The 12545-nt window shown below is 42.9% G+C and overlaps 1 protein-coding gene across 2 annotated transcripts in view; it reads right to left on the minus strand.

Moving 5' to 3' along the window:
* The window catches only part of LOC101576446 (nodal modulator 1), a 54170-nt gene that overhangs the window by 30567 nt on the left and 11058 nt on the right, over positions 1 to 12545 (minus strand). For both annotated transcript variants that reach the window (XM_004644491.2, XM_023704664.1), the window contains 6 exons: positions 10700 to 10772; positions 8281 to 8433; positions 7549 to 7686; positions 6485 to 6574; positions 4013 to 4118; positions 3590 to 3740 (listed from right to left, as the gene is read on the minus strand). In XM_004644491.2, coding sequence (XP_004644548.1) covers positions 3590 to 3740; positions 4013 to 4118; positions 6485 to 6574; positions 7549 to 7686; positions 8281 to 8433; positions 10700 to 10772 — 711 coding nt within the window. The remainder of the gene's footprint in view (positions 1 to 3589; positions 3741 to 4012; positions 4119 to 6484; positions 6575 to 7548; positions 7687 to 8280; positions 8434 to 10699; positions 10773 to 12545) is intronic.

Raw genomic sequence — 12545 nt, forward strand, 5'->3', positions numbered from 1 at the left:
TGAAAAAAATCTACACTCACGTTGTACTAGTTGCAAAAAAGGACAAGAAGGGAACATCAATGGGATTTTCCTAAGGTCAGGGCATACTGGTTCATTCAGTGTACCTGTCAGGAGACAAATCACCTTATCTGCTCTAGGTAAAGTCTGTGCCTTACTAAACTGTGCATAGTTTAACCATAAGGCCTATTTTTAACTCACATTCTCATTTAAAGAGAAGCACCCAGGTTCTTTAAATCTCAAATGTATATTGATTTTTCATTTGAAAAACAAACTAAAACTGGTAGAAAAGAGTTCAATTATACTAATAGCCTTAAAAATTAATGTGTCTCCAAAAACTCTTTCAACCGGATTTAATGTATTTGGACAAAACCTAGTACCACAGTATATATTGAAATAAGTGTAATATCATAGTTATCTGAACAGAAACCAAAAAGTTTGCTTTTTAAGTAAACTGGGAAATAAATTTTTTTTCTTGAAGAAAAAGTAAAAAATATCAATGTATTAAAAAGGCAAATCTGGGGACAGCCAAATAGCTCGGCAGATTAAAGTGCCTGCTTAAGCAGATGCGGGGGCCCAGAGTTCGATTCCCAGCCTGCGGTGCTGCACTGAGACAGCGATTGAGACTGGGCATGGTGGTGCATGCCTGTTATCCGAGCGCTTTTGGGAGGTCGTAAACAGGAGGATCACCACGAGTCCCATCTATGCAGTGAGACCTTGTACACCCTGTCCTAAATACGAAATACAATAAAATAAAAAGGCAAATCTGCCAGGCGTGGTGATGCACACCTATAATCCCAGCACTCAGGAAGCTGAGGCAGGAGGATCATTGCATGTCTGAGACCAGCCTAGGCTATAAAGGGAGCTCAAGGCCAGCCCAGCCTGACCTGCATAATGAGACCCTATAGGCAAATGGGCTGCAAAAAAAAAAAAAAGACAAATGAAAAATGTCACTTTTCTTTCTTTAATCCAAATACTCCACTTTAAAACGGAAAGTATATAAATATATTTATCCCCCCTCTTCCATCTACCCAGTCAAACAAGAGGCCTGGGCCCAATAGCATCTCACCTATCAAACCCATCGGCTTCTCACCCTTCCATGCTCGCTCCCCAAACCCCAAAATTAAGTATCTGCTCTGGACAACAGTTACAGCCTATCTGGGTCTGCATTTAAATCCTGGTTCCTCTCCAGTTCCTAGCTAGAAAGAAAAAAACCTTAAAAACATTAAATGTCACACTCTGTACCACTGAGAGCTCTTCACAGCTCTTCCTGCATCAAGGAACAAAGCACCAAGCACCCGCAACACGGCCACGGCTACAGAGCTCCTTCCTGCCCTCGCTACCTGCCTCCACTCACAGTGCCCAGCTGCCTCCCACCCCACTGCACATGCCGCTCCATCGGCGAAGCCCTAAGGATGTCACAACCCAGCACAGAGGCCACGCAGAGCGCCTAGGCCACCTGAGATCCCGGGGCACTCTGTACACTCTTACAGTAATTTACACCCAAGTCTTTGTCCTAGGTCTGTGTCCCAGTGTGATGAGGCCATCATCCTAAAGCTGGTTTGGTTCTTGTCACATTCCTAATGTTTATGATGGTGCCTCACCCACAGTAGTTGCGCTATGTTTATAAAATGGAGGGAGTCCTTAGGTCGTCCAAGAATTATTTCGAGAGTGCCTGGCTTCCTCACCTCCCATTCACCACTGAACCAGCTCCCTGACCTTGACTCCTACTCATCTACAGAAAATTGTCACTGGGCCCTCCTCAGTGACCAAGCCAGCAGACAATGTTCTGCCAGGCTCAGCTCCCTGACCTCCGACTGCATCCTATACTGCACCTGAAACCTGCTTTCTTATCTCCTATGACCCACACCCCAGGTCCTCCCTGACCCACTCCTGAAGGGCTGGCACTCCACTTCATGTCCTGATTCTATCTACCTTGCCTAGCTCAGGTTCTGGCTCGCAATTTACAAGCCTTGCAGTATCTATTTAGAGAGCTCCACCTAGTGGCCCCAGAGATCCACATGGCCAAAACTGGACCCTATGGTTGAACTTGTTCTATCCACAGCCAGTGGCACCATCTGTCAAAATGGGAACCCCTAAATCTTTCCACTCTGTCCTGGCCTTATCGGCTTCTTTCAAGCTCCTGCACCCTGGCCAGTCCCCCTCAAAGCCATCCTCCTCTATGGCTCAGAATGTCCTCTTGCTCTGAGTTGGATACAGTGTAAATGTGTCCTCCACAGCTTCATGTGTTCAAATTTAATCCCAGTTTGAGGAATTAAGAAGGTGGAAAGTTAATCCAGCTTTGCTGGTTAAAGTGCAGTCTTTGAGAGGTGATTAGGATTAGATCAGGTCACTAGAATGGAGACCCATGATGGAATCCCAGTGGCTTTATAAAGAGGGACAAGCAGGTACATATGTGAGCGCCTTCCCTCCAGCCACAAGAAAGCCATCGTCAGATGCAGCCCCTCAATATCGCTCCTACACAACCAGCATAAAACTTTTCTTCATAACTCACCCAGTCTGTGCTATTGCACTAATGGCAACAGAAAGCTGACTAACATACCTACTAAAAACGCAAATCAAACCATGTCACCTCATTGCTCAAAACCAGTCCCGGCTCTGTGGCCCTGGAGGAGAAGGTCCTTGTGTCCCAACAGGGGGGTGCACAGAGTCCACAATCTGTCCCTGCAGCCCTTCCAGCCTCGTCACTTCCTTCCCTGCCATATACCTGATGTTCAAGCAATACCGTGCTGTACGCTCCTACCCATACTGATGCGCCGATACAGCATAGCTTTGCTCGGGGGCCCCTCGCCATCAGGTCCTACACCTTCCAAGTTTCAAACGCCAAGCCCGTCACTGTCAAAAACAAGGACGGGAGCTCCCCAGCTCTGCAGACTCCAGGCAGGGGTGAGAATATCCAAGTCCTGGTGTCAGATCAGAGCACACAATGTTGCTTCAGATGACTGAACAGCAGGAACTCTACCACAGCATGTTCCCGCCCACATTTACAAAGCAACACCACACAGCAGCAAGAGCAATGCCCATGACCACAGCATCTTCCAACACTCTGTTTCAATCAACTAACTATACTGTCTTCTGAAGTCCTCAAGGAATAGGCAAAGAAAGGTCTCACAGACATAAAGACCAAAAGAAAGATCTTTTTCTAACTTACCAAACCCAATTTAACTTTGAAGCAGGGGAAATTTTTTTTCAAAGCATTCAAAATAAAAGTAAGTACCTTTATAAAGTTTTTAAGATTTATCACCAATTCTTCTAGAGGAGGCAGCCTGAATTTCTGTTCTTTTTCTGGTTATTTTTTTGAGACAACGTCTCTCTATGTAGTCCAGGTCTTGAATTTGTTGCCCTGAACTCACTACGCAGTCCAGGCTGGCGTCCAACTTATAGATACACTGGCTCAGCCTCTCAAGTGCTGGGATTACAGGTGTGTGTCACCACGCCTGCCTTAGATGTCTTGACAGATGCTGAGGAGTAGACACAGACCTCTGGCACGAACACAGCCAGGTCTAGGTCAAGGTGCTATCCTACCCAGCTCGTGCACTGGCACTTCCAGGCCCAGAGAAACTAAGCTTACCCTGTCGCGATGATGTCTGCCAGCTGTGGGGTGTTCGGTGCAATTTTGATTGTGACTGTTTCAAAGTACAGGTGCTCTTTCTGGGCATGGATGGTGTATGTCCCTGTTGTGATGTTCTCCAGGCGGAAGGAGCCATCAGCTTTTGTTCTAACTGTGAAGCAAACACGCAAACAAAAAAACATGAGCCTTGGGGCTGGGGAGATGGCTCAGTAGAATAAGTGCTTCCCTGGCAACCGCAAGGGCCTGAGTTCAATCCCCGGTTCTCTCGAAAAAAAAAAAGCCAAACACCACTGTAAATCCTAACACGTACATAGGCGTGTGCAAGACAAAAAGCCAGCATGTCCTCATGACCATTGAGATCTGGCTCCTTTCCATTGCTCAAAAACAGCCCTGTCCAGTAGGCCAACCAATGCATCTGCTCACCTTTGATCTGGTTGTTCAGAGTGACCACTGCCTCAGGTACTCCCTCTCCTTCAGGTCCGTTCAGGACCCTGCCAGTGACAGAGAAGCCCATGACATGGAACACCGGCTAGAAGATGAAGGACAGAAGGTAAGGCTGTGGTGCCTGGACCATACAAGCCTCCGCTCACCAGGCGTGCCACTGCTCACTCACATAACACGTCTGGCCAGGTCCCTCTCACACTCTCAGGGTCTGTCTTCCCTGATGACCGATAACATGTCTGCCAAATAGCTCAACAGAAAAGACCTTCAGGCTCACTGCCCAGCTTCCGGGTCGCTGCCCCAGCCTTGCCCCACTCCCGCGCCCCTCCTTTAGGTACCCCTTGGTGACCCTCACCTTCTAGTTTCCCAAGCACAAACCCCAGCATTGCCCCAGGTCCAACAGCCCTGCAGCATCAGCCCGTCCTGTGGTTCCTCCTCTGTGAGGTCCAACTGCCCACCTCTGACTGCCCCACATCTGGATCTCAGCCCCTGCCTGGACCAACTAGCACATCCTGCCAACCTCAGCACTGCACCCCAAACAGCCTGGGGCTTCGTCTCACTGCAGCAGGTCCCACTCATGGTGAGCACCCTGTCCCAGCTGTCTCAGAGTCTCTGCATTCCAGTCACTCTGACCTTTGCTTCTTCAAGTTCACCCTGATATTATATTATCTTCATCAAAATTATCAATATCTGAAATGTCCTTGAGTTCTTAGCTTGTCTCCACCCTGCCACAATGTAAATTGCTTGAACATAGAGACCTTTTCTGTCTTAGCTATCTGGTACACGGTAGGCACTCAATAATGATACCTAAATTAAGGAATACATGCGTGCACACAACATTTGAAAGGAAGTTTCAAAAAATTACACAGCTTTTTATTCAGGTGGCTCTCGTCCATCTGATGGCTCATCATCAGTCTTTACCTATTAATTCCTACAAGCACAGAACAAATGTTCTTACGGCCCTGCTATGTCCCAGGTGCTAAGTCACAGGGCAGGAAACGATGAGGCATACATACGACACTCACTAGTGGCTCCTGGCCTCCTGGCCTCACAGGGTGTGCAGGCCCTCACTCCTTGAAATTCCCTTCATCACAGCTTGGGGCTGTATTTGACAGCGACCTGGGAACGTCTTCCCCACTCACCTGCCCCATCCTTCCAAGCTCTCTGAAGAAAGGAGACTGCATCTTCGCACTCCCCAGGCCCTCCACTGTACAGCAGAACAGCAAAATGCTTCCCTGCATCTTAAAAAGCAGAGTGGGCTCCCCACTGAGCACGTGCCCTAAAAGCAAGCTCCCGCAAGTTTGTGCTATTTTAACACTGTTGTTTTCTTTTTTTTTCAATGTAACATTAAAAGAAAACAGCTAGAGTATACTCTCTTCAATAACTCTAACACTAGGTGGTCCACTTAGGAAAGACTGCTATTTTCTTTGGGGATTTGCTCTATTCAGCAAATTTCCTACAGGAACTATTTTCTATTTCTGTAATTAAAGACAGCATAAGTGTGATGAAAGAGACATTTACCATCTATTTGAGGGCCTAGGGAACTTATTAGGTCACCTATCCCACCATCCACTCCTGTCACCGCGGTCCAAGGCCTGCAAGCTCTCGTCTGGTTCACTGCAGTGGCCTCCTCCACGTTCCCAGCGTCCACCTGCTCCCTACAAATTCTTCTCACAACCTTCTGATGGTAGCAACTCCTAACTCTAGAGTAACAGGCCAAGACCAGCAGGCACTGCCCAATCTGCCCCATCACCCCAACCCCCTTTCCTCTGCCTTCCTTCCTCATTCCCCCATTCCAGCCACCCCAGCCTCCCCAGGATCCCCTAATATCCCGGGTGCACGCCTGCCTCAGTACCTTTGCACTTGCAGTTCCTTCTGCCTGCAACACTGTTCTCACAGACATAAGCATGGTTCACTTGCTCTTGCTCTTCAGGCCACTGCTCACATGTCACGTTCACTATGAGGGCCTCCCGAGAATACTGTACATGAAATGCAGCTCTTGTCTCTACCCTGAACTCCATGACTTCCTTCCTTGCTTCCTTTTTCCAGAGAATACTTACGTTCTAATTCACTTACTCATCTACCTACACATACGCCAACTCTTTCCATCAGCAGAACACGTACTCCCCAAGGACAGGACTTTTTGCCTCTTTTGATCACCATTATACCCCTAGCCCCAAATAAGAACTGGAATGTATGCCAATGGTACTCAATATACGATTTCACTGAACCAAGCAGCTCTAACAGGGAATCTAAGTCTCCAGACCGAAGACCTTATGTAAGAGGTGTGAGACACCTCATGGATCCAAGCTAAGCTAGAATACAGTGCAAGATGACATTTGTCTCAAAAGCCCTTCTGAACAGAATATTGATCCTTTCATTCTACATGTTTGTAATATTTGTGTAAAGGATAGGAACTCCAGCACCTGCTTCCTAAACATAGTGAGGTCTCACCTCAATTCTCAGGCTGTCGTGCTCAACCATGAAGTCAAGTCGGGAAGGTGCAACGTCAAAGGTGATCCTCTCCCCTCGGTAGAATGGAATCTGGAGAGAAGAGTTTGTTAATTACGAGAAATCAATATTATGAGCCAAAAAAAAAAAAAATTATGAGCCACCCAACAGTACGAATCTTTAGCAGCCCATAAATGACAAGGGGCCCAAGGTAGCCCAAGAGAAACATTAATTACAACTGCTACAAATTCACACAGAGAAGGTCCAGCACATTTTGCAGCTATTATTATTATTATTTTTTTTTTTGGTGGTACCAGGTATTGAACTCATGACCTCGCGCTTACTGAGCTATCTCCCCAGCCCCTGCAGCTGTTGAGGGGTCAATGTCCCATCCTAAGTTATTGAAGAAGCATCATACATTATGGAAATGTATTTCCTTACGGCCCAGAAGTATTGCACATTACAGAATTTTTCAGATGTTGAAATATGTGCATACACATAATGAGGTATCTTAGGGAGGGGACCCAAACCTAACCATGCAATTCATCTGTTTCAAATATACCTTATAAATAATATACAGGGGCTGGGGAAATAGCTCAGTGGTCTAATGCACCTGCCTGGCAAGCACAAGGTCCTGGGTTCAATCCCCAATACATGTTGTGCTGGCCCGGAACTGTAATCCTAGCACTGGAGAGGCTAAGATAGGAGGGTCACTACGAGTCTGACCTGAATAGCAAGAACCCATACCAAGTAAATAAATTAAAAAATTAAATAAATAAATAAATAAATAACATATAGGCTAAAGTTAATTTTTATATAATATTTTTAATAATTCTGTGCATTAAACAGAGCTTCATGGTATGGATTTTTCCACTTGTGGCGTCACGTCAATGCTGAAAAGGCTTTGGATTTTGGAACAGTTTCAACTTTGGGGTTAAGGATGCTCAATCTTCAACTACTAACCAGGTCAGGCCAATCACTTTTTCCTCTAACACCCAAATGGCATCAACTCTTGACATGTCACAGATGTTCTAAACACAAAGAGAACAGAAACCCACGCCACTCACCACAGTGTAACCTCCACTTGGCAAGGAATAGAAGGAGAAAGAGCCATCTTCTTTGGAGACTGTATAGCACAAATACACCAGGCTCTCATCTTGGGGCTGGAACCCAGGTACTGGTGAGACATTACAGCCTAGGACATCCTTTGCAAGGGGAAGAAAAAGTAAGGCTTCCTTTCTACCACACAATTCATTTGTTTCACATATTATGACTGCCACCAAATAGCCTCATTACAGGATAGAATAGCTTTTGTAAGTTTTAGGTCAACTTACACATTTCTGAAATGTGGGGCATATTCACACAGATAAATGGAATACAAATCTTCATATGAAGTTAAAAAGCTAACAGCTGGTATGGTTCTTAGGACAAATGATGCAACTGTCCTTCCCAATAATGGATCACCAGTGTCTACACAAGGAAACAATGGCCTGGGATGGCAAAGTGATCAATCCAAAGCCCTGCAGCTGCAAATTCGTATCTGTTCAAACCCACCTCTGTTTCATGCCAAAGCCGGTCCACTTTCCACCAGACTCCGTGCCTCACAGCAGACACCCAATTTTTTGTGACTCAATAGAGACAAAATGTTCTTAAACAATAAGGCAATAAGTAAACCTTAAACTGACATTTTCAACAAAAGATCTTAGCCTGCACTCAATCCCACATTCTACCTCTGCTCTCCTGCTACAAACACTCCCAATGTCTTCAGTTCTTTACCTTCCTGTGTTCCCAGTACTTACCTCTTTGGATACTAAAGAGGAGAAGAGAAGAAACTTCACCCCTTTCATGGGCTCTCCATCACTCCGAACAGAACCAGACACATTGTAGCCGGCAACTATGAGGGGCCCGGCTGCATTGGCATTAGAGTTGGTTACACGCACAGTGGTGCTTGCCTACACAAGAGGAAGGGCTTAACTTCCAAAAAAAAAGAAAGACTTCCAAAATGTCTAACAAGATGAGGACATATTTAAACTAAAACATTAATTAGGGCAAGCAACATATAAAATTGCAAATATAATCAGACTTCCAACAGGGAATTAGTTCCAGGACTTCCACAGAAAGCAAATCTAAAGATCTTCAAGTCCCTCTTATAAAATGTCATACAAATATTATTTGCATATAATGTACACATATCCTTCTGTGTACTTTAACTCATCTCTAATTACTATAATAGCCAATATAGCATATTATATGATCAGTTATTACACTGTATTGCTTACAGAATGACAAGAAGGCCTCTCTGTGCAATTTTCCCCAGTTAGTTTCAATCTACAACTGGCTGAACCCAAGGTCAGTTGAATCTCTGGACGGGGACTTCATGAACTCCAAGGCCCAAGTGTACCACAGTATAATTATAACTACTTTTTAATGCCCAAAGTGGAATGAAAGGAAATGCAGTAAAATGTAAGTACTGATTTTGTCTAAATAGTGATATTTTACTTCTTCTACATTTTTCCAACTTTCAAAATTTCTAACTTTGACCCTTTCTTTTAATTCTTTTTCCATCTCAGGGTTGGTTTGTTTTTTTTTTTAAACTGATCATACTGTGATTTTTTTGTGTGTAATTTTTGGAATGAGCATATTTTAACATTTTTCATGTTTATTAATAAGCATGCACACATTTTTAAATTTTTTGTTAATGTGCAGTTTACATAGAGAAAGTAGACATTTTTAGTATAAAATGAAGTGATTTTTCAGACAACAGAGCACTCTGGTAACTAACAGCAGATAAAGAACCGGCTCCCGGCCTGGAGTCACCCTCTCTTCTCACTTTCAGGTACTGACCCCCAACAGGTAATCATTATCCTGACTTCTATTAGCATGCTTGGTCTTAAAAATCACAACTTACACTAGTAAAAATCACAATTTTACACTAGTAAACTCAAATTCTTTTACACATACAACTAGCATACAATGTAAACTCCAAAATTTATTCTATGTACAATGTGTAAGCTCTTGAGTTTTAAATAAAATGCTTTTAAATGTTGGTCTAGGGGAGTTAAAACCCCCAAAACTCAACCGTCAGAAACACTACATAGATACAATCCAGTATAAAGCCATACCATTAATTATAGATGCAGAAAACCTATCAAGACTGAAGTATTAATTCCACTGCATCTTCAGAAATAGGAGACACAGCCCACACCAGTGCAAAGTTAGTAAGTCACAAGGTCTTGACATTTTATTTCAGTTTTTTTCCTACAACTGTCACAAACTCTTACCTAGCATATTTCTTTTTGAATTTTCCCTTATAAACTATTTAACAAAGTAAGACACAAAGAAGAGGCCCGAGATTTAGCTCAGTGGCACAACGTCTATCTGGCAAGTGTGAGGTTCTGAATTCAATTCTCAGTACCAAAAAAAAAAAAAAAAGATACAAAGAATACTCTGAAGAACACCCACATATACCTTCTCCAGTTTAAAAAAAGAAATATAATTTAAGACCTTGATCGCCTCCAAAACTCCTTTCTCTCCTTCTAAAGCCATTAATGTCACTACAGATATGTTTGTCATCCCTATGCATGTCTTTGTAATTTTTTTACTAAAAACTGTGTTCATGTATATAGTCTTATACATAAGACAACACCCATATTATCCCGAGTGGTTCCAATCATATTTCCTTCAAATCCGTTTGCAAGGCATTATAGTGATATACACAGCTCTGGATCTCTTTACTGCCAAAACCCAAAATTCTGCTTCATGATAGCAACAGAACTGCAATCCTTTCTTCTAATGGGCATTCAGGCAGTTTATAACTTTTGCTATTATAAATAAAATTGTAATAAGCATACTTATACTTTCTGCTTGGGTATATGTACAACAAAACAATTTCTAGAATATTTAAGTATGTTTCTGTTTCTCCCTGAAAAAGAAAACACATCTATCTCATCAGGTGCTTTGGCTGTTGATTTAGCTCAAAATAGGCACAGAGCTACTTCACAGCAGGAAGATGATGCTGTCACCTAAGCTGAAACCAGCACCAGAAGCATCTGCTACAGCAGAAGAGTTTTACCTCAAAAACCCACCTTCAGCAGCACCACTGATCCTTTCCTGATGTCTGGAAAAACCATAAACTCTTTCCACATCCCAAATTGAAAGCCCCTGCATCTGTTTCCAAGCTAGCATATTGCTGGGCTACACTCGTAGCGAAATGCTCACCTCTTTTAATGCCCAGGTTGGATGAGTTGCAAGGATTTCATAATCTCCAGGAAGAACTTTAAAAAATGCAAACCTAAGAAACATAAAATATCACTTAATGTTTTCAAAACAACCTGAGTATTTCTAATTTTTATGACTAATACTAGCAGCATGAGAATAGAACACCTGAAAAAGGGATGGGGGATGGGAAAAGGAAAGAAGGGAAAAGTAAAAACACTGAAAATATAGCTTTTGTAAATGAGGGAAAGGGGTTGAAGAATAAAGTAATGGGAAAAATTAAAAGAAACAAGTTATAGCATGTAAAATACAAATTCTCTGTGATGAATGTGATCATTATGTATACCTAAAATGTACTAATAAAATCTGATGGGAAAAAGGAAAAAAAAAAAAAAAAGAGAAAAATTAAATGGTACTTGTAATCCCAGCACTTGGAAAGCTGAAGCAGGAGGATTTCTGTGAGTTCAAGAGCAACATGGGCTACAAAGTAAGTTCAAGGCCAGCCTGAACCACATAATGAGACTCTGTCTCAAAAAAAATATACACCCACACAAATACACAAATAAATGCTAAATGTTAAGGAAATCTTTTTAAAAAGGGAGAAAATAGAACATATTCACAAACTTCCCATTAGCTAAATGAGCATAGACAAATTTTAGTTCTTCATGAACAAAAGGCACCTGCTGAGTGTGTACTGTACTCAAAGAAGTTTCATGTGCTAGAAGGAAGGATAAAGGCCCCCTCCCCCCTTAACCTCCAGGACTTTGGGCATTAAACCATCACTGCGGCTCAGTGGGGGTCGTCACAGAACAGTCAGACAGGTTCAACAGGTACAACAAGGCAAGGAAGCTGGGCAAGACAGCACAAGCCTGTACTGTCCGCACTTGGCTGGCTGAGGCAGGACGATTGCTAAAGGTGGAGGCCACCTTAGACTACATACTGAGTTCAAGGCCAGCTTGCCCTACACAGTGAGCCCGTCTCAAAAAAATCTAGGCAAGGAGAGGTAATGTCCAAAGCCACATAAGTACAAGGGGTATAAAGAAGAGATACAAGCATATCGCCTGGGGTAGACGGTAACTCCAGATGACATGAATGACGTAGGCATAGCAAATAAAGAGAAGCTTTGACGACTACATAAAAGAGGTTTCATCTATTATCTGAAACAAGCATAGCCATTTTGAGCTCTTATGAAAGGCAACTGTAACGAAACCAGCAGCTAACAGAAATAACTCCAGTAGCCACAGGCAAACTAAGACCTCAAGGCTGAGCATGCTACCGCAGGGATTCTACCGCATATATCCCTTAAGCTGGGGAGGCACCTGAAACCTACAGGACTCACTCTACTGAAACGAACTATGAACAGCATTCAACTCACTATATGGTACTATTTTATATCAAATATTTCCTCCAATAACTGGGTAAGGCTTGGAAATCACTTCGTTACCATAAAACTGAAATTGCTTTTGGATTTGGTTTTAAGAACTAGACTCTGCTTAATTTCCATCCCAGTGTTGCAAGTTATTACCAGCTTCACTTTGTGCATATGAGAGGGACTTAGAAAGTTAAGATCAACAAACAACAAATTGATCATCTCTAATGTGAAATCTCCCAAAATCCATACCACAAGAAAAAATTCTATACTATGCAACTGTTTCATGTACCAAATTGTTTACCTTTGGCTTGCATGTATGAGGTATATGTGAAACAAAAAGGAATTCCATGTTAGACCTGGGTCCTATCCCCAAGATAGCCCTATTTACAAATACTCCAAAAGTCTCAAAAAAAAAAAAAAAAAAAAAAAAAAAAAAAAAAAAAAAAAAAAAACCCTCCTAGTCCAAGACAGTTCTGT

The sequence above is a fragment of the Octodon degus genome, unplaced genomic scaffold (genome assembly GCF_000260255.1).
Source record: "Octodon degus isolate 3935 unplaced genomic scaffold, OctDeg1.0 scaffold00200, whole genome shotgun sequence".
NCBI lineage: Eukaryota > Metazoa > Chordata > Mammalia > Rodentia > Octodontidae > Octodon > Octodon degus.